Genomic DNA, 23,187 nt, shown 5'->3' on the forward strand with positions numbered 1-23,187 from the left:
TGTACTTAGATTTTGTATATCGAAACTGATCAACAGAGGGCGGCAATCAATCAAACAGAATAAACAGCAGAAAATAATGTTGTTTCCAGCGCCAGCCTAACTTTGCCATTTATATCGATCTCTGTATTTGGTGCATTCCGATGCAGCGTATCTGATCTGGGGAGGGGGCAGAAGCTAATGCACAGTAGAGAAAGAGAAGAGAACGAAGAAAATAGTGGTCCTTAATGATTAAATACTTCTCGAGGCTTGGCTTTAGAATACCCCACCAATAGGGTTTATGTACATGAGCATCCACCATAGGGTTAGAGTTAGAGTTAGATTTAGGGTTCAGAATTACGGTTAGGATTAGGGTTATTTTCCTAAATTCTAAATGCGAATAATTTCTTAATGCATCTTTACAAATAACTCGTTATTTCAAGAGCTCTTAATTTCGGTTTAAAATTTGTGAAATTTCTAACCCTCCTTATTCCCAAATTTAACACATACAAAATTTCCAACCGGTCTTGTTATATTTGCCCCCGCCCCCTCCCCTTTACAGAGAAGCGAATATACTTTTAAATTGGACTTTTAAAGATTTTGTTACGTCATTTTAGTCTATACAACAACAAAAAGCGTCAATTACTACTTTTTTATTTACACTCATCGTTCATTTAAAGATTGTTTATCCAAAATAGAAAGGGTTACGATTTCAGGTTGACTAATGCTATGGTCACATTACCCAAAAGTAGCCTGCTCGGCGGCCGAGCGGCGAGTTTTTAACCAATTCTGCACGGCGGCGGCCGCCCGGGCACCGCTCGTTTTTAGGGCATCGCTCGGTCGCCGCTGAAGTTTTAGCGCGGAGTTAAAATTTGGGCGGCGCCTGCTCACTTTTCACTCGCCGCCCAAAATACGCTCGGTGCCTGGGCTATGTGACCATAGCTTAAGTTGATTTTTTTTTGTTTTGTTTTGTCTTCTTCTATTTAACTTCTTCTTCTTCTTCTTTTTATTCTTCCTCTTCTTCTCCTTCTTCTTCTTCTTCTTCTTCTTCTTCTTCTTCTTCTTCTTCTTCTTCTTCATCTTCTTCATCATCATCTTCTTCTTCTTCTTCTTCTTCTTCTTCTTCTTCTTCTTCTTCTCTTCTTTTTCTTCTTCTTCTTCTATTGCTTCCTTCTTCTCCGCATCGATGTGGATTGATTACAAGAGAACAAGGCAGTCAAATGAGGAGGGGTTGCGGAAGGAAAAAATTACATCATATTCTTTTCTGGATGACGTCCCCAACTCCCTTTCATTCTCTCTTATTTTCCCCTTTTCTCTCTCTCTCTCTCTTTTTCACTACCATGACTATTCGAATGGGGGGGGGGGGGGGGGGGGGTGGTGGGGACATGCACTCTGTTCCACCGTAGCTACTGCTCACCAATAGTCTCCATGCACCAGATATCGCAGTTATTAGATCTTGAGTACGGTCAAAGCGTCTAATACGGCCATCCAAAAAAGAGATATTGTGGCCATTGAGGGGGGGGGGGGGGGGGGGGGGGGTAAGAGGGCACTTTTTTTGGGGGGGGGGGGGTCTCGTAATTTGAAAATTTGACATTTTGCTCCGTTGGGGGGGGGGGGGGGGTAAGGTCAGCTTTTTTAGGTCAGCCATGGGAATATATATATTTTTTTTTATAAATAAAAAAAAATCCCCCAAAAAATCCAAAGGGGGGGGGGTTTTAGGGGAGTTATGGGGGGGGGGAGGGTTTACACACAGAAAAATACCAAAGGGGGGGGGGTTAACCCCCAAACCCCCCCCCCCCTTGTGTACGCGCCTGGGGGGGGGGGGCAATATAGGTGATCACTTCAGAGAGGTGGCTTCGATGATATTCTGAAAACTGTTGATTAGTAAAACCTATAAAAATGAGGGTTGGGCGTGGTTCGCTCATAATTTTATACACAGCTATACTTTCTAGGTCTTTATTTTCTCCTTCGCCTATTTCATCCACCAGAATAGACATTCACGTTTGAAATCAAATTCACTCGTATAGTGATTGGCAAATGATATTGAAACGTCTTTATTTACACGATATGGAAACAAAACTGGAAATAATATTTACAGAATACATTCCAGTCAATAAATATATATTATATACATCTTGCATGCTCCGGCGTTCAGTATAATAACAAAATATTCGAACCGACAAAAGTTCAGAATATCCTGAGTAATATTATATTGCACCCAGGCCAGATGCCAAGGTTGATGGCACGAGAAACATTATGAATTTGTAGGAGAATAATTGTAATCATGTTATACTGAACAACGCAATGCATGCAATATTAAATTGTTATACAAAATTAAAGTGACTTGGTAACATTGTTGAAGGTTGATGAAAAAAATTGCTTAATTTTTGTATAAAATGTTACTTACTATATTCCTTTTACTGTATAGTAACCCTCTGACATGCAAAAAAATCCTGAAAAATTCTCAAACCACGAATATATCTATGGTTTTCTTTGAAGAAGTCGATCTATGACACCCTGTAACAGTGATTAACAGTAAATTCTCCCAACCATTTTTGAATTTTCCCAACCGTTTTTCCATGAAAAAAAAAGACATAAAACAGGCTATAAAAAATCTGTCAACACCTAAATGTCAGGAATGGAATGTAGAGCCATTTTATTGCTTTGTGACGATTTCTATTCACCTAAAATGTAATTAAATTGTAATAATATAGTTGGGAGAATTAAGGAATCGATCAGATCAGTTTTTCCCAATTTGTCCCATGAATAATGGTCCGTTTTCACTCAAATTTTCAGATTATCTTTAATTGTACATCTAGCATTGAAGTCACTACCTAAGCACCCATGGGTGTCGATCCCCGGGGGGGGGGGGGGGGTGGCCTGTACAATCCCCCCCCCCCCAATAATTCACCATCGCAAAAAAAAAATGAAGAGAAAAATTAATGATGAGAGCCCGATGAGAGGAGTTAATGGTTATTACTCGCAAGATGACCATCCATATACACATTTTGCTATCTCATTTTCTTAATACATATAAATAGAAAACGAAGTAAATGAGACAACCGTATATGAGACAATATGAGACTCGCTCGTACGGTTTCATCAGGAATTGATGGATTTATTCAACTTATTCAATCAACAGCATCATAGAAATGCAGTGCGCCAAATGCAAAGCCGCAGCGTTAAGAAACAACGAGCTAAATGTTAAGCGCGAAGCGTAAAAGTGCAAAAAAAAAGTAGAGAGTGGGAGAGAGGAATAAAGAGAGACAGAGAGGATACAGGCGCGAGCCAGGGGGCGGGTCGCCGCCCGCCCCCCCCCCCCCCCAAAAAAAAAAACGCAGCCAAAAAAGAGAGAGAGAGAGAGAGAGAAAGAAGAAAGGAAGAGGACGTAGGAAGAAAAAGGATCAAGAGTCGAGAACGGTACAACGAATCGTCTTGTTTCTCTAATAATGTAATGAAACGTCAAAGCTTCCGCGCTTCGCGCGGGAAGGGGGGAGGGGGGAACTGAAGTCAGACAAGGATTAAGAGTCGAGAATGGTAATGGTACAACGAATCGTCTTCTTTCTTTCTTTAATGATTTAATGAAACGTCAAAAGAAACTGAATGTAGACAAAGATTAAGAGTCGAGAACTGTACAACGAATCGTCTTCTTTCTCTAATAATTGAATGTAACATCAAAGCTTCCGCGCTTCGCGCAGTAGGGGGGGGGCTGAATTCAGACAAGGATTTAGAGTCGAGAACGGTACAACGAATCGTCTTCTTTATTTAATAATTTAATGAAACTTCAGAGCTTCCGCGCTACGCGCGGAGATAGGGGAACTTGATTCAAACAAGGATTAAGAGTCGGGAACGGTACAAGGAATCGTCTTTTTTCTCTAATAATTTAATTAAACATCAAAGCTTCAGCGCTTCGCGCGGGAGGGGGGGGGGGGACTGAATTCAGACAAGGATTAAAGGTAAAGACCAGTTATGGTCATGCGATTGCATTGTGAAAGAAACGTTATCACGTGAAAGAAACGTTTAATTAAACATCAAAGCTTCAGCGCTTCGCGCGGGAGGGGGGGGGGGGGGGACTGAATTCAGACAAGGATTAAAGGTAAAGACCAGTTATGGTCATGCGATTGCATTGTGAAAGAAACGTTATGGAATCGATCAGAAAAGGTTGATCATCTAGCATCTCGCATCTGCAAGGTTCTGGAATCATCAAAATGATAAGAAATTTGGCCCATTCTTCGTAAAGATACAAGCACTATACACAGAAAGATGTATATGGGACTACCCTATATCTCTCACAGACCATGAGAGAAACAAATTTACCAAATATATGAATTAGTAGGCGGTTTACTGGCAAATTTGTTATCATCATGTATTAGTCAAAACATATTCTTTCACATGATTGGTAATGAGAGCTTCCATTTCATTTTTTGGAATTTAGGCGTTTCCAATACTGGTCTTTACCCTTAAGAGTCGAGAACGGTACAATGAATTGTCTTCTTTCTTTAATAATTTAATGAAACGTCAGAGCTTCCGCGCTACGCGCGGAGGAAGGGGAACTTGATTCAAACAAGGATTAAAAGTCGGGAACGGTACAAGGAATCGTCTTTTTTCTTTAATAATTTAATGAAACGTCAAAGATTCCGCGCTTCGCGCGGGAGGGGAAAACTCCCCCTCCCTGCATCCACCCACCTAGGGAGCGCGCTTCGTGTGCTCACTACCGCCCCCTAAAATAAAATCCTGGCTACGCGCTTGAGAGGATAATTACCCAGGTAGCAAGCCCATGTGGGACCCACATGGGTCCCATAATCTCTGAAATGTTACCTTTATTGAGGGTGACTTGAAAAAGTTAATAACTTGGAAAGGAGGGGTGCAGCCTGCCACACACTTGTATCCTTGGTTGCTTTGATCCATTGCCGAAAAGATTTTGGCACCTATCATCCCCCCCCCCCAACCACGGATACAAATCGACACCCTTGTAAGCACCACTTTCTCTCATCTGAACAATGTTACCAAGTCCTTTAAGGGTATTTGCGATCTCATGACTTGCTCATTTGGAGTCAGGCCCTCTCAATTGCATTTTGGTTGCCTTCGATCGTTGCGCCCATTAATAATGTTGATTGTCACATGACACTGTTTCAGCCAATAGGATACTCGCTAACAAATACCCTATTTTATATGATATTACACCAATATTTTGTAAAAAAACAATATGATAGCGTACAATTTAATGTCAACAAATGTAATGATAAAACAAAAATCGTAATCCGTTATGTCCGTGTTGCCTAAATTGTTGCGCCCATTGATTAAGTACACATAAAATTCTACACGCAAATAATATTTTTTATAATCATTATAATTCTATTCATTCAAATAATTTGGCACACAATAATGTACATAAGTTTGAAAAAAATAACCATTTTACAAAATAATAGCGATTCGAAGAGTTATGTATGATATAAGTTTCCGATATGTTACCGGTATAAGTTTAACGATTTAGCTGTATTTAAAGTCTTATTATGCGCTGTGGAATTGTTTTTTTTAAGATGTTGTATAAGGATGCTCAAAAGGATCAAGGTAAAATGGCTTTGGCTCCAAATAAGGGCGTCAGTCTTTCTGGTAAAAATTTGGATCCAATGAACAGAATGAACCGCCATCTCCTGCGGCCCCAGATGTAGATGAATGGTACTACCTGAATGAACCTTGGATACAAAACCTCTAAACGGCTTCATAATAAGGCCTCTTCAGGAGCTGAAAGTCGTTGTCGTCCCGAACGAACGGAGCACTTTTTTCTTCAATATTTGATTATTCATTTTGGCACCAAGCATTCGTTCATCGGTACCTTGAACTCAGCTGATCGCCGAAGGGAACTTTCGACATTCACGAGATGAAGCGATTAAAGAAACCTCTTCATAACTAAATATGGAGGGATGTTGGTGTCATGGCAACGAGTTTTGGCAACAAATCTCCCTCTGTAATAGACTTCAATGGATGGCGTTGTCACGATAACGAGTTTCATTTAGGTCACGAAAACTCTCTCTTTACTAGACTTCATTCGATGTGGTTGTCACGATAACGAGTTTTAGGCCACGAAACATGGGTTACGGGTAGTAATATTTTGGCAATGACATGCCTCATTGACAGAACTCAAAGGGATGAAAGTTTCATGGCCACTAGTAATTATTGTAGACAACATCGTGCGATGGATGTGAATGTCATAGCAACGAGTTTGATCTAAGCAGCTGAACACACCCTCTTAACTAGTCATTAGTGGAAAAGAGTTCATGCCAACGAAACGCCCATTTTTACTCGAAATAAAATTATGTGGGGTCATGGCAACGAGATTTAGGCAGCGACACTCCCTCTTTACTAGACATCAAGAACGAGTATTGGTAATGGGTTTTAGGCCACAACAGTTACAGCACGCCTTCTTATAGACATCAATGGATGTGGGTGTCATGGCAACGGGATTATGTCAACGACACACCCTCTTTAGTGGACATCAAGGGATGCGGGTGCCATGGCAACCAAACAGTTTTAGATAGCGACACACCCTCCTTCGTTATATCAAGGTATGTGGGTGTCATGGAAACGAGTCTTAGTCAACGATACTGGTCATCAAGAGATGCTGTTGTCATGGCAACAAATTTAAGGTAAGGACACGCGTCTTGTTCAATCAAGCTCACATTGTGATGAAGACTTCGGGTACAGGAAGGCGGCTTGTTGTTTCTAAAGTCGCCATGGTAGAGACAAAATGAGATTCTGTAAAATAAAAAATAAAAAAGAAGAAGAGAAGTTATTCTTATTTCTCCCCCCTTTTTTTTATCGGGTTCTTCTTAGTCTTCTTCTTCTTCTTCTTCTCCCCCTCCTCCTTCTCCTCCCCCTCTTCCTCCACCTCCTCCTCCTCCGTTTTCACATTGTTAACATACCAATTGGATACCATCTCAATTTCGGTCTCCATCCACCTCTTATAAAATAATGGTTTATTGATACAAATCAAGCATCATTGCGGCAAAGCATAATTGTGATGATTTTCCAAAATAATCAGCAACCAATTTAATCAACAGTGATAGAGTTCATAATAAAGGAAATCGACATCGGCAAGTAATTATTATCTCAGTTATTATACCTTAGCCACACCGTCAGACCAATTCTTAGTAAGCCGGTAAATATTATTATGCGCCAAGATACAACGGGACTTGTACATTAGGACTATAGGGCACCCCATCTCCCTTACGCGGAGCGATTTTGTGAAAGAGACTAATTTGAAGTTAACCCATTTATTGTATTGCAAACACTCAAGTGGAAACCTAAAAATATTAGAAGACAGCAAATATAAATACTGCAAAATAACGCAAGTCGTGCAATGCCTATTCATTATTATTATGATTTATTAAAACATCCTTGCATCATTGTCGATCTATGTTGTTCATTTCCTTATAAGGAAATTCCGTGTTGTCTGGAAACGACCGTATGGGTTTCGATATTATTTCAAGTAAATAAACATGGATGGAACGAAACAGGATATAAAAATGACACAAGAGGCGTAAGTACGAGGGGCATGTCCGGGGGCAGGATTGGTGGAAAGACCGAAAGAGGGAATGGCAGGAAAAGATGTCTGGGTTGGACCCCCCCCTCCTAATAGAAGGTATTTTGTCCATTCTCATTTGAATTGACTTAATAACAAATAAACGCCAAACCCGTTTACTTGCTAGACTTCACTGTCAGACACTATTGAGTGACTGAATGCCTTTTCTCCTCTTTGGTAATAACATACATGAAAAGAGTTGTAAAGGGTACATGAGCATTTGTCTACATCAATAACCCACTTCTTGTGATGGCCAAGATTAAACTGATTGAATCTTCCTGTTTACTTGCTAGACTTCACTGACAGACACTATCGAGTGACTGACTGGCTTTTTTCCTCTTTGGTAATAACATACATGAGAAGAGTTGTAAAGGGTATACATGAGCATTTGTCTACATCAATAACCCACTTCTTGTAATGGCCAAGATTAAACTGATTGAATCTTTGCGCAGCATAAAACGTATGACCATTCGGTACAATTGTCTGAAAATCGAGACTATTACTTTTGGGCTCTATAGCCCTAAAGTCGATTTGACAACTAATAGTCGTTATTTTCCCACTTGAAGACATTTTCAAGCCCCACCTTTTTAGGGAAGTTCTAAATTAGTATTATCTTTCAAATGCAGTTGGAATTTAACTTTTTCATTTTTTTGGCCTGCAAATGGGACATAGTACCTTTAAGGTACCGCAAATAGGGTTTACAACGGGGGTCAGGAGTCGGTTGTGCCCGCTTAAATTCACCATGGCTTCTCCACAAAACAAACCTTGCAATTGAGGTGACCGTCTCTTCGTTCTCGACCCGTCCGAATCGGACGAACTCGGTTTGGGATCGACTTGGTTGTTTTTGCATCGGGACAGACGAAAGATTTTTCTCAGTTTAGTCGGGACCGAGAATCGTGGCAGCACAAACATGACGGGGTCGAGAGAGTGATTAGCTAGTAGCAGTTTGTGTGACATGAGGTCGCTCCACAGCGTCGTCCTAATGCCGATTCGCGTGTAAGAGATGAATAGCTGAAAAGGAAAGAATATAATATTACAAGCGGGGCGGGCGAGAGAAACATTCCTACTTGCAAAACGCTGTGGTGCATGTAGCGTGGGTCAACTCATAGAAAAAAAAAAGGGGGGGGGGGTGGTCTTGTAATTGAACGACTAATATGTGTATCTATTCCCCCGCTGTTTGATTGGGAGGGGTAGTCCCCTATGCCCTTCGGTAGCTATGCCCCTGAGTCGGATAATGCAGGTGGGGGGGGGGGGGGGGGGGGGGGGTCATCAACTGCTTCCTCATGCACTTGCAATAGAAAGGAGAGAGAGAGAGAGGGCTATACATTGAAACAAAAAGATAGAGAGGGGGGAGAGAGAGAGAGAGAGAGAGAGAAGGTGAGAGAGAGAGAGAGAGAGAGAGAGAGAGAGAGAGAGAGAGAGAGAGAGAGAGAGATTACTTAAAATTAATAAGATCAGTACCCCTCCCCTTAATGGCCTGATGCCCTCTCAATGGCCGGACCGACGTTACGCCACTCGTATATAGAATATTTAAACATACATAATGTATTGATCAACCCCAAACTATGACATCGGTAGATTATCGCTTCAATCAGGATAATGGTCTAAAAGTCGTGTTGGCTATCTTGACCAGGATTTAGGTCAGGTAATCTATAGCTACCAGCCAAAATCTCGGCCAAACAAGTCAGTTAACAATCAGACCAACATCCTGGTTGGACATTGTCATAACACACTCAAAACGTCAGTTTGAACTGAAAAAGTGACAATGCATCTAGGATGCTTAAAAATATGTTTGAAAATCGAAAACACCTTCCAAATATCAACCTAGTTTACTAAGCGAGGCCATTACAACAGCCTTACACTTGCATCATAATTATTGCCTCGTGCGTCACCAGCATTAATGTGCAATATGAAAATGACGTATTCCGCAATCTGAACATGATTTCTCTAAGCAATCTAATAATCATGATATCGAAATCGCCATTATGCCCGGCGCACACTGCACAGTCCTCCTGCGATTCGATTTTCATAGAAATGGTAATTATATATTTGATATGGGAGTTTAAACAAACATCCTCTTCCTGATTCAGATTCTAAATAATGATGAGAATGCCAGTGGCTGGAAGCTTAGTACATTTTAGCCTTCTCGTCTGAATTAATGCCGAATCGGCTTCCAATCTTAGATAATCACATTACTTATTACTACTGTCCTGACGTTACTAGGATTTTGAGCCGATTTACCTCCTCCAAGGAAACTTGAAAATCCCTTGAAATTTAGATTTTCATTATTCATGTGACTATGCGGATCCTCGGTCATTAAGATTGTACAAGTATGAATGTTCACATCAAATGCTTTTGCCAAGTCTTTTCAAATCGGCTCGTAGTAAAATCATGAAGTGTGTCGGCTTCTTCAAAGTATTTGTGGTCGTGTTCTCCATGGGTATATAGCCTATTGTCATTGACTTATGACCTCATTTATTTCGCCAGGCGGCTGGCATTTCATATACAATATCCGTCTTCCAGTTTCTAACATTTGACACTTTTAGGTAGTTAAGATAGCTTTGTCACAGAACCATAAGAAAAAAACAATAACAGACTACTTCTCTTGCCCTATGATGTATCGACTGCCCGATTATTAACAATTTAAAAATTATCCTGGGAAGGCAACCCCCCCCCCCCCCCCCCCCCCCACAGTGTGACTTGAACGTTAGTGTTCTTCAAATGGAACGAATTCTGAGAACAACATTTTGAGTTGGTAAAACAATACAGATTTTCATTTTTTCTTCAAATAAACATTTATTTTCTCAATTTGTCGCATGTTCGAATTATATTCAATGATTATGATTCACAAGAGGCAACTTTTCTAAAAAGCAAACGGTTTTGGCGAGAGTACCGTCAGCAGTACAGAACATGTCAATACATTTCACATGCAAATTATACATGGGCAAACAAAAATTAATAACATCATGATTGTGCTGAAAACTAAATAGCCGAACAGAAGAGTTTTATTTGCAACGATACAACTTGTAACTTGTGGTTTCTACTATCGGTGATTATCATTGACATCCAATCTCGAGACCGTTGATAACTTTGAATGATCAAAGGTGCAGATCCGGGTTCAGATTTGTTAAAATCCATCACGTTGATGTACATGCAGGTATACTTGCACGAGATTTTCAGCATCCTCTTTGCTCATGTACAAACACGTGACTCACATCTAAATCAACCCTGTCATATGCAAATAAAATAAAATGGACGTGCAGAAGGTTTGTCACTAGAAATCATGGGCGTAGGTCTGTAATTGATACCTATTGTTCAGGGGGGGGGGGGGGCTGATCTATTCATTCACCCCCTGAAAAATAGGTATTACGTAAGGATTGACGCCCATGCTAGAAATTATTTTTGATATGGGAGGGGGGGGGGGGAGGAAGGGGGTGGGATCCGATTAATATTTATCGACACATTGTTTGCCGACAGAAAAGCAGAATTTTCCAACAAGAATGGGATCATCAAACCAGAGAGGTATAAGGTTCATTTGCAGACGAATATAAACAGGTAATTATCAGATTTCAAACTGTCCCACCCGGCCGCTGACCTACGATTTCGTTATGAATTACGTGGTTATGAATACAGTCTCAGGAGGTAGGGGGAGGGGGTGTCGTTCAATGAACAAATGACGGGATGCTACCCCCTTTTCACAGGGACAATATCTGTCATACCCCACTCTGAGTGGGGGGGGGGGGGGAGACTATAGCCCGATAACAAAATATGAATATATCATTTTTCAGATGCCTTTTCGAGTCTTCTGGAGGCTGTAATTGCTGCCGGTCCGTATATACATTTATAAATTTCCCTTTGAAATGAATGTGTACTTTATGTTTTAGAGTGCATTTAGCCTTGTACCGGGGGAAGGGGGTGGAGGGGTACGTGCCCCCATGCCCCCTGGATCCGCCAATAAAACCAAAAGCACAAACGGACAGACGATACATGAACATAATTTTATGGGCCCGAATTCACAAAAGAGGTTTGTAGACAAACCTAGGTTTATGTGCGTCATAATTATGACGCGTTTCAGACTGACCAAGGTTTGTCTGAACCTTGGTCTGAAGCGCATAGAAACGCGTCATAATGACGCACACAAACCTAGGTTTGTCGACAAACCTCCTTTGTGAATTGGGGCCACAAAGTCTAACCATCCACGGCAGCCAACACGTTATGAAGAGGACGGTGACGAGAAGGGTCGTTTTCACAAACTTGACCTCCATCCCGGTGTACCCCTGAAGTCCCGGGTACATGACGGTGATCTGTAAAAAAAAATGACACAAAGAAAGGGGGAAACCCCCAATCATAATACGCCATTTTCGTAAAGTATCCAAAATGTATGCATATGCCTTTGTGAAGCGCCTGGATAACAATGATTTCATTCACCTATTACGAATAAATGTAGCTCAATAATAGTCAGAGTTTAAATTGAATACATTATTTGTTGCTATAGGTCGAAAAAACAGTATGGATTGTCCTAACTACGTTCTATATAATTATGTAATTTGCATTCTGACTATTGAAATACAATTATTCGTAATATGTGAATAAAGTAATTCGTATCGGGGCACTTTAAAGTATCTCTCTAAAAAAATCAAGTGATCACGGACGTCACTCCTCTGGAGAGTGAAAATGTAGTGAAAATAGAGTGAACATTCACTCTTTTCTTCTTAGAGAGCACTCTAAAATCAATCGATTGTCACTCCTAGTGATCACGGACGTCACTCCCAAGAAAGTGAAAATAGAGTGAAAATTCACTCTTTTTTTTAAGAGAGATGGGCTATCGTCCTAATTAACATTGAAGGTCGTAGTACAGTAATTTAAACACTTGGCTGGAAATGTGAAGGTCGTTAGTTCGAGACCCGGCGCGGCACCAGTGTTCTTTGGCAAGACAGTAATCTTTATTAATATAATTAATTTATGCCATGAATAATGTTTTCCTGTTCAGAGGCACCATTTGATTTTGCCTGAATAATAAAATTGAAAATTGAAAGGTTGGAATTTCAGGAGAAAGAAAGAAATAGGAATGATTTCTGTGAGGGGGGGGGGGGGGCGCTACACAGGAGGGGATAACGAAAGGAGGGTGTGGTAAAGTATATTTTTCGAATTTGGGGTGATAGCTTGTTTTCACCACCCAAATGTTATTAAATAAAATCCAAACAAAAAGGATTCTTCTCAAATTAATGATTTAAGCACACACCGGAGGGGTCCGAATTAAAAATGAGCTAAAAACAACCATGTGGTGGTAAAAAAGAGGGTTCATGCTCTTGAAACAACTTCCTCTGTTTAATACAGGCTTTGCATTAAATCTGAATGTAGGCCTACTTTCTCTTGCTACACACTCCCACATACAATTTCCAGTACATTAAAATTAATGTTTGAAATAATTACAATTTGATTTATTCCCCACACATTTTTAGATTTTTATCACTTTCACTGATGTTGATGCGGCGAATTGTCAAAACAGTCATCAATGACTGCAATTCAAGTTTTATCGTCTTTTTCAAGATTAGACAGGAAAAGAAATTGTTTGATGACGTCATAATTAGTTTGCTGATAAAGTGACGAAACAAATGATGGCGCTATTGCCTCCAAACATAATGCCAGGAATCGAATTGTTCAACTGACATTTTTCTTCTCAGTTTTGCACGTACAGTTTCATGAATGTTGACCAGGGCGAAGAAAAAACATCGAATAAGGAAGAGTTGTTTTTTTGGAGGGGGAAGGGGAGATACAGGGGTGGGGGGGGGGGGGGGGGAGAGAGAGAGAGAGAGAGAGAGAGAAGGGGGAAGGGAAAATTTAGTTTAGTTTTGTTTTTAAAAGACGATATGGAAGATTACCTTTCGTCGCATTTTGATGAGTTCTAGAACCACGCTCACGTTGCAGACCACCACCGTTAGCAACAAGCCCCACCCACTCATGACGTAGATGGCGAATTGTATGTTGCTCTGGAACGACTCACCGGGCTTCCAGAATAACTTGCACGTCAGCTTACCGTGGAAAGGTACCTGCAGACATTATATTTCAAGCAAATTTATAAGGTTATTTTATAGTCTGGTTGTCTGTAACGTCTATATTTTTAGACGGGATGACCCCACCCCTACCTCCACACACATAAACACACCCCTCACCCTCAACAAGAACTACAATAAACGAGATGAAAGTTCTAGAATAACTTGCACATCATCAATCAGTGAAAGGGGACTTAGAAGACAATTAATATATATTTCACCAAATAATAATAATAAATTATGATGTATTGACATAATTATTGTAGATGGGATAAATAAACAATTACGTGTTTTTTTCTCCATAATATACAACAAAATGCATAATTCCATATTCTTTTTGTTTAAAGAAGGAGATAGGAAAAGAAAAGAAATGAAATGAAACCTAAAAAAAATTTGAAACGAAATAAAAGCAATCAACAGAAAGGTAACATTTAAAATTTGTGGATATTTTTTTCTCCATATCTCGCCGGTAGGCCTCTCCCTCCACTCCAGTCCTGCTATCAAAAAGGAAGTTGACCCCGACGTGATTCGAACACGCAACCTTCTGTTCTGGAGACAGACGCGCTACCATTGCGCCACAGGGCCTTCGTGTTTATATACGCATGCAATTTAGCAAGAACAAAAATCCCAAACTTAAGAGATATTGCATCACTTTAACTCTTTTTATCCGTATTGAGTAGTGAGATGATGAAATGCATTGCAATTAATATACCCAAGTCACGGTTCTAGGACAATTACCCCTGGGCAACCACCTCGGGCCAATTACCAGCGGGACAATAGTCATTCTCCTTTGACAATATTACCCCCCGAATTTTGTGTAAACCAAATCATTATCAGGGTGGACTTCCCCTTTAATGGAGGTGGTTGTCCTGGTGGGGGGGGGGGGGGGGGGGGAGGAGAGGCGTATGTCCTATACGTTGGGGTAATTGTCCTGGGGGGAGGGGCGGGGGGAATTTGGGTTGTTGTCCTTGGGGAGTATTTTTCCAGGAGGTTAAAGTCCTTGGCGGGTGGGTGTCCTTGGTTGTCCTGGGGGGGGGGGGGGGGGGGGCGTAGTAGGCGTATTTGTCCTATATAATGGGTAATTGTCCTCGGAAATTAATCGTCCACAGGGGTAATATTCTGGGGGTAATTTTCTGGGTGGTGATTGGAAATAAAAGAAATCAACAGAAAAGTACAATTATAATGTTTGTGTGTATATTCTTCTTTTTATATCTTGCCATTTCTACCAGGCCTCTTCCTCTACTCCTGTCCTGCTATCAAAAGAGAAATTGACCCCGACGTGATTCGAACACGCAACCTTCTGTTCTGGAGACAGACGCGCTACCATTGCGCCACAGGGCCTTCGTGTTTATCAGGGAATTTAAACGCATACAATTTGGCAAAAACAAAAACCTCAAACTGTAGAAATATTGCATCACTTTTACTCTTTTAATCCGTTTACCATACACATATATGCCGCCGTACAAGTATAGTGAGATGATGCAATACATGGCAATTAATATACCTCGGTCACGGTTCTAGGGCAATAACCAGGGGCAATTACCAGCGGGACAATGATTACCCCCAAGGACAATTACCCCCCGGAAAATTACCTCCCGGAGAAGACCCCGAGGACGACCACCCCTCCCCCTCGAGGACAACCCCCGCCCCAGGACCCCCCCCCCCCCCGAGGACAATTACTCCCGATTTATTAATAAACCAAAAACCAAATCATTATCAGGGTGGACTTCCCATTAATGAACGGGGGGGGGGGGGGTTGTATTTGACCCGGGGGATGGTTGTCCTAGGTTGGCGGGGGGGGGGGGGGGCGTATTTGTCCTATACGGGTTGGGGTTATTTACCTCGGGGTAATTTTTTCCCGGGGGATAATTGTCTTCGGGGGCGGTTGTCCTTGGGTGGTAATTTTTCGTGAGGTAATTTTCCAGGGGGTTTTTGTCCGTGGAGGTTGTTTTACGTTTTTGTGCCACAGGGCCTTCGTGTTTATCAGGGAATCTATATGCATACAATTTAGCAAGAAAAAAAAATCCCCAAACTGTTGGAGATATTGCAACACAATATTTGTTGAAATATATCATATGATTGACATTTATCTTCCACTTCGATTCTGTTACAAAAAATGAAAAAATTGAATGCTGACCCCGACGTGATTCGAACACGCAACTTTATGATCTGGAGTCAGACGCGCTATACCGTTGCGCCACGGAGTCCTCATATGAGCTTTCCTTGTCAAATTTTTGACAATAATCCTCTTAAAACAATGAAGCACTAAAGCACGAGGCATAATTTAACTTTTAAAAGGATTTAAGACCAAAAAACACATTCGTCCTATCAGCTCAAACTATAAGGCGTTTTTTTAAAGACCCTAGTGCTCAGTCACCTGTGGCAGAAATATTATGAATAGAGTACCATTGGATAAAAAAACAAGTTGCTCTTTATCATGGAATAAATTCGAAAGTCATATTAGTTTTTACTTTTTAATGAGGAACTACCAAAGTTGGGTAGTTTTCTTTATATACGCATTGAATATATAGATATTGTGTGTTTTGCATTATCTTCCACTTGAATTCTAGTACAAAAAATAAAATTTGAATGCTGACCCCGACGTGATTCGAACACGCAACCTTCTGATCTGGAGTCAGACGTGCTACCATTGCGCCACGGAGTCCTTATATTCTACTGTTATCTACATCGAGATTTGGATAACGGCCCTCTTAATTTTAATACACTCAACCTAATCTTTATTTTGCATGATGTACTACCGCAGTCCTACCAAAATCCTCTTGTTCCAATTTTCGTCTGAAGCAATGAATGTGGGTCCAAAGCCATTACCATGTGTGTTATAAATCTCATTCCAAAAACGATTGCTCACCTCATCTACATTGACAATATTAAGCGGATGAAAAGAAAAGGTGATCATATCAACTCAAACTCAAGGGAATGCTTAATACAAGCAAATTTTATGGTAAATTATTCTCTTCGTTATGATGATTACAATCTTGACTTCATTCGTATTCATTGTTTAAGGCAACCCTAATTCTAAAGGAATGATATAAATGGATAAAGTTCATTCGAGATGTTGTATTTTGTATGAAGGTCTACTGTGATACTTATCATCATATGTATTTTTTCTTGCATTTGGGTTTAGTAACCTTTGAGTTTTCATTAGCTTTTCGAGATTATGTTCCTTACGCGTGTAAAATGGCGCAGCGGATATAAAGTGGGCAGGGAAAACGCAGATGACAAGAAGAAAGTAGGCTGATCGAAATAATTAAAAGTTATCCTATGGATCGAAACAAGGTTCTTAGAAAGCCTATAGAAACACTGCATGACTTTAAACAATGAAGCACTAAAGCACGAGGCATAATTTAACTTTTAAAAGCACGTGCATTATATACGGCCTGACACACATTCGTCCCATCAGCTCCAACTTGGTACAAGTAACTCTTTATCATGGATACAATTTTAAAGTCATATTCTTTTGGACTTTTTGATTAGGAACTACCAAAGTTGGATACACTTCTTTTTATACGCACTATATATTATATATTGTTTGTCTTGTATTTATCTTACACTTGAAGTCTGCTACAAAAAAAAATGAATGCTGACCCCGACGTGATTCGAACACGCAACCTTTTGATCTGGAGTCAGACGCGCTACCGTTGCGCCACGGAGTCTTCACATACTAGTGCTACTTCACGATTTGCATAATGGCCCACTTGATTTACACTCAACCTGCACTCTATTTTTTGCATGATGTAATACCGCAGTCACACCAACGCGACTGGCGCCAGACCGACAACAGCTGCACAATTCCCAGAACGGCCAAGCATCGCTCGCTCTTGCACCGGTGTGTATCGGTTAGGCGGTGTGACGGTGACGTTAACACACAAGATGATGAAATTATATTGCAATACAAACCTATGACGTAATATTAGACCGGTTTACTAACAAAGTCAAATATATGGATATTATTTTCCTGGGACCTAGTGACGTGGTATTCTAGTAACATTATTGAATAAGCTACAATACTTGGAATCCAGTCTACTTACGTAAATTGTTGCTACGTCGGGTAAGCTCCAGAAAAGCCTTCAGGTTGTGAAGAACAACCTTTTAAAAAGTGTGCATAATATTTTACTATGTTTGTAAACCAGCTGATACAGGCTATACATGAGGCATGTTCTTGACTACATCAAAGGTTAACGAGGTTTACCCGACATAGCAACACGTATTACACGCTGACTGGATTCCAAGTACTGCAGTTCATTCATTTACTAATAGCAGGTCATTGGAATAACTCGTCACGAGTCCCAAGGAAAGGAACATCCATACGTTTGAACATATTCGTATATCGGTCTACAACCTTGAAATAATAATGTGCTGACCAAAATGGCCGTCCTTTTCTGTTTTCCATTTAAAAAAAACTTTTAAAGATATTGTTTTGCGTCAAAATATGCGCATCCTATCCCCATAAAAAAGGCACCATATAATATTTATATATATTGAATAAGGCAGATTATATACCTCTCCTTAGAAATCTAGCTATGATCCAATTGGTCGAAATTGGAGTCGTGATTTTAGCCATTCCTGTTAAGAAACGAACAATGCCAGTAACGGTTAATAGTTCATGAATGAGATTCCCTAAAGATTCCGGGTACCGGGAAAATCATGAGTAAAATTTTGATGAGATCCCCATCGGTTTACGTGATAAAACTTACTTTGTGCGAGCGCGGATACCATACAGTGCTTTTTGTCTTCGATTCCCAAATGATTGTAATATTCAGTCATCTTTCCAGCGAAGATTAACAAACAGTGTCTCAGATTTTCTGTAATGTTTTTACTCAAGAAAAGAATAAGGTAAGAATTCTTGGTAGATTTTTGTGTCAATTCGGTACATAATATTCGAGGCCTGGCTGTTTCTATACTGGCTTTCGGAGATGTTGCATCACACAGGCGCGCCTCGGGGTCGTGACAGGATGCAACGTTACAGCCAAGCCTCTCATAGTAGTCGATATAGCTATACTAATGGAACATGGTTGCTACTCTGAGTTTCACACCTTACAAGCAATCAACAGGCTAATGATGCCATTCTTGAAAGTACGTGATTACTCTATTACCTTGGTACAAATACGCTCATTAGTCTGCCTTATTCAATATATTTTGTTTTGCTCTGCCTAGACATTGAGCACGGTACGCTAGGATAGAGCATCTAGAGCAAACCTAAGTATATAAGTATAGGCCTATATAATTATATAAGACATATAAATGTATATATGTTTCTCCTCTCCTCTGCTCACGTCATTTTTATCTCCCTTTCTCGCGCTTCTTCTTTCTGTGTCAATCTCACTGTTCTCTTCTTTCAAATATTTTTTTTCAAGTGACCCCCCCCCCTTAAAAGAAAATGCCCTATAGAATTACCTTCTCTTTTATCTTCCGGTCTATGGTAACCGTGGATATTCTAATGGATTCTCGCATAGGGTAGTCATTCACCGGAAAATGGTAATATTATGATTTATTTTGTGTATTTCCTTAGGATACAAATCATTGGACCACCTTCATTAATTTTAAGCCTGCATGGTCAAATCCTGCAATTATGAATACTAACGACGATGCTGCTGCTCTTTTTCGCTATCCCTTGATCTCTTTATCTCTCCATATCGCTCTCCGATCTCCCCACTTCTCTCGGCCTTATGACTTTATAAGTACGTCATCGTTAATACTTCATTTTGCAAACAATGATACTATAATGTAAACAGGATAATAAAAGGGGATTTCCGCATACGCATAATGACTTCGAACTGATATCGCCGCGGGGGGAAATAATGGGGGTATTTGAAATGTAGAGCAATACACGGTGTAATAACGTTTCCAAAGGAGTTTTATATAGTTAAGCTTATCCTCTTGAGACGTAGAATTATAATATCATGTTTACTTCCCTCATTGAAGGTGAGTTAGAAGGAAGTGTTTATTTTCTTCAATCTGTCATGCACAACGTGATTCAAAGTCACGTGTTGTGCTATGGCGACCATCATTTATGTAAACACACACACACACACACATAACCACATTCACGCACACGCGCGCACACCCACACGCACACATTCACAAAATATATATACATAATTATGTATATATATCTATATCTATAAAAGAAGATATTGTTCTGCGACGGAGGAGATTTAAAAAAAGACTCAACATAAAAAAAAAACTGTTCTCTAATATTTTGCGCCTATATACTTTGCAGTATCATAACCTGAAGAAGCCCTATAAAGACGAAATTTTGTTACGCTTTTCCTTTTTTGACGGAGTTTTAACTTATTCATTTTTTGTTGAGTCTCTCTCTCTCTATCTTTCTACAGTTAATTACTAAATTATTCATACCCAAACCAACTTTTGAAATATTTATGTATGTGACAAATTTATTTGTCCCGATCATTTCCCGATTTATGTTTCTTGAGAATGTGACATATCTAAGCTATACAAATATTTTCAACAAAGGCCCTAATTCAACCACTATTTACATTATGTCAAACGGATCCATCTCCTCGAATCCCTCGTACGTGACACAAGGACTCCGTGGCGCAACGGTAGCGCGTCTGACCCCAGATCAGAAGGTTGCGTGTTCGAATCACGTCGGGGTCATTTATTTTAGTTGGTCTTTTGCTTTTTTGTTTTAAAGAAAAGTCCACCTTTAATTCTTGACTTACGAAACGCATACACACACACACACACACACGCACACAACATCAAATATACAAGGGCAATTAATTATTTAGTTGTTAACTGTATATAAGGCCAAATAACAAAAAAATAACGTGTTTCTCGTCCGGTCTTTAAAAAAAAAGGAGAAGGCAGGGCATTACTATTTACTATTTTGCAATTTTTTTTCCAAGATGGCTGCCATGCTAATTATAGTTGCCCAAGCCTATTCATTCACATATATTGTGCTATGTGAGTATACTGATGCATTGTATGACAAAACAAATGATTTGCAACACTTTAGAAGCTATTTAAACAAAATGTTTATCATAGGCTTTTTTTTTTTTTTGCTTTTTTTTTTTTTTTTTTTGGGGGGGGGGGGGGGGCTTTTTTTTCTTCTGAATAGTAAATAGTAAAAAAAAAAAAGGAGCCGGCGGCCTAAAAGGAGGCGGGCGGAGACGAGAAACACTTCATTTTATCGCAATGTATTTCAACACTCTGCCATGTCTATGACAAATTGCAAAGGAGTGATATCCTATTATTTCAAAAGGCCAGACCCATCCATCGCCTCGATTCAATTCGGATATCATGTAGACTCCGTGGCGCAACGGTAGCGCGTCTGACTCCAGATCAGAAGGTTGCGTGTTCGAATCACGTCGGGGTCATTATTTATTTCAATTTTTGTTTTGTTTAACAGAAGATCTCATAATAACGTAAATGGGCTAGTACATGCAGACTTAGTTCCCCCCCCCCCCCCTCTGAAATTCCTGGATCCGCGCCTGGAAGAGGATTCGAACATGATTGTCAAGCACAGTGGAACGAGGGTTCGTAATGATTGAGGAAGGCTACTAGGCCTACACATCAGACTTAGGAGCTTCTCCGATTTTCTATCTATCCTTAAGCTATGGTCACAAATCAGAGCAGCGACCGACCGATCAGTATAGCCTCCTCGGTCGCTGCTGGAATTTAGGCATCGCCCAGCGATTAGGTCGGTGCCCGGGCGGCGACCGCCCAGGCACCGAGCGTATTTTGGGCGGCGAGTGAAAAATGAGCAGGCGCCGCCCAAATTTTAACTCCGAGCTAAAACTTCAGCGGCGACCGAGCGATGCCCTAAAAACGAGCGGTGCCTGGGTGGCCGCCGCTCGGTGGCCGGGCAGCCGCCGGGCAGAATTGATTAAAAACTCGCCGCTCGGCCGCCGAGCAGGCTACTTTTGGGTAATGTGACCATAGCATTAGGTGTTTATTTTGTTCTTTCATTAAAAAAATAATATCTATCTTATTAATGAGGCGCGATGGCTCAGCGGTAGAGCAGTGGTCTCGTTTACGGGAAGTCCCGGATTCGAAACCAAGTCGATGCGCTAGTAACTGTTTTCTTAGAAAAGGCATTAATCCTCATTCATTACCAAGTCCCTCGGAGAGGACTTAAAGCCGTCCGTCCCGTGGTTGCATGCTTACTTACAAGCAGTCAGATAAACAAACAAACAAACAAACATTAAATATTATTATTATAATAAACATGATATACTTTTTTTAAAAAAGAGAAGAATTTTGTATACCCTTTGATAGGATCCAACGCCGAAAAACGGGAGCGCCCCAATGAGAGCTGCGGCACAGACCAAGAAAAGAACGGCCCCCGTGGTTCGGTACTTGGTAAACCTCCGGTGGTACCTATACGGCCTAACCAGCGCCGTGTAACGCTCTACGGACATGAGCATGACGACGAAACCGGAGGCGAAGGGGAAGAAGTTCGTGATGAACCCGAAGATGTTGCAGTAGACTTGCGGCTTTTCGTCGCGAAGGAGAGGTTTGAGGCCAGAGCGGCCGATGTACGACAAGATAGCCAGGCAGTCCGTCCAGGCGAGCGTGGTGATGAGCATGACAGGCGTAGTCCGTCGTCGGTTGCATCCGGCCTTCGTGTACACGACCAGGGCCATGGAATTGAAGAGCAAGCCGACAGCGACGATGACGTAGGTTTGGACCTTGCCCGCGTTGTCCTTGGTCAAGATGGCTGGGCTCTGCGTCGATGACACGTGCATTGTCATCGATGCCGAGTTGGAATCTTGGAGGTCGTGGAGACCATTGACGTCCGATGGTCCCTCATCATACGATGTCGTTAATATGTCACTGATAGACGTGGAAAACACCGATGCGGTGTCTGTGTACGTAGTCGTCATGGCCTCTCTATGATACTCCTAGATGTCTTTTCTCGTTCAATCCTAATAAAAGAAAGGATAATGAACAGAATGATCGATGTTGGCATTTTGAGAACTTTGTTATAGTGGCGACGGTGATAGTTTTGACATTTAGCTTGCCATCAAAAATATTTCTATTGAGTGGGAAATATGAATATTTTTTCATGTCTCATAGAAAGGTGACCATCATTTTCAATAACCAAAATGTCTCTGCATCTCTTTTCTTCTCTTCTCCTTCTTCTCCCTCCCCCTCTCTCTCTCTTCCTCTCTGTCTCTCTGCTTCTAGTGCCGTCTTTTCCGCTTATTTCTCTTTGTCTTCTTCATTTTCATATATACATAAGTATAACAAGCTCATACAATCGTCTGAAAACTCTTTCCACTTGTTATTGAGTGTTCTATATTAATCTTGAAATCATTTTTTTTCTTTCGTTTCGTTGTGTTTTCATTTTTGAAATTATATTTTGAGACTAAAGTGCATAAAAGAACAAAGGATAGACGGATTTTAAAATTTAAAATGGCGAGTCACCGTTCAAGGATTCTCGCAAAAGAATGAGAGAGAGAGAGAGAGAGAGAGAGAGAGAGGGGGGGGGGGAGAGATAAGGAAAGAAGAAGAAGACTTTGTTAGAATACGTTCATCATACAAGTAATATACGAATCAAAATCATTATCAAAACTTGAAGATAGAAAT

At 40.7% G+C, this 23,187-nt stretch overlaps 1 protein-coding gene and 7 non-coding genes across 8 annotated transcripts; 2 read left to right on the plus strand and 6 right to left on the minus strand.

Moving 5' to 3' along the window:
• Positions 1-6,572: 6,572 nt before the first annotated feature.
• Positions 6,573-22,481, minus strand: LOC100893379 (prostaglandin E2 receptor EP2 subtype-like). The gene is made up of 4 exons (XM_030994290.1): positions 21,864-22,481; positions 13,441-13,608; positions 11,702-11,862; positions 6,573-6,732 (listed from the first exon to the last, which is right to left on the minus strand). The coding sequence occupies exons 1-4, from the start codon at positions 22,479-22,481 to the stop codon at positions 6,573-6,575; spliced, it is 1,107 nt and encodes a 368-aa protein (XP_030850150.1).
• On the minus strand, positions 14,125-14,196 carry TRNAW-CCA. The gene has a single exon. It is a non-coding gene; the product is annotated as a tRNA-Trp (tRNA).
• Positions 14,881-14,952, minus strand: TRNAW-CCA. Its single transcript has one exon. It is a non-coding gene; the product is annotated as a tRNA-Trp (tRNA).
• Positions 15,745-15,818, minus strand: TRNAW-CCA. Its single transcript has one exon. It is a non-coding gene; the product is annotated as a tRNA-Trp (tRNA).
• TRNAW-CCA lies at positions 16,205-16,276 on the minus strand. The gene has a single exon. It is a non-coding gene; the product is annotated as a tRNA-Trp (tRNA).
• Positions 17,214-17,285, minus strand: TRNAW-CCA. Its single transcript has one exon. It is a non-coding gene; the product is annotated as a tRNA-Trp (tRNA).
• On the plus strand, positions 20,179-20,250 carry TRNAW-CCA. Its single transcript has one exon. It is a non-coding gene; the product is annotated as a tRNA-Trp (tRNA).
• TRNAW-CCA lies at positions 20,901-20,972 on the plus strand. Its single transcript has one exon. It is a non-coding gene; the product is annotated as a tRNA-Trp (tRNA).
• Positions 22,482-23,187: the final 706 nt, after the last annotated feature.

The sequence above is a fragment of the Strongylocentrotus purpuratus genome, unplaced genomic scaffold, assembly GCF_000002235.5.
Source record: "Strongylocentrotus purpuratus isolate Spur 01 unplaced genomic scaffold, Spur_5.0 spur5_scaffold_21, whole genome shotgun sequence".
In the NCBI taxonomy this organism is placed as follows: Eukaryota; Metazoa; Echinodermata; class Echinoidea; order Camarodonta; family Strongylocentrotidae; genus Strongylocentrotus; species Strongylocentrotus purpuratus.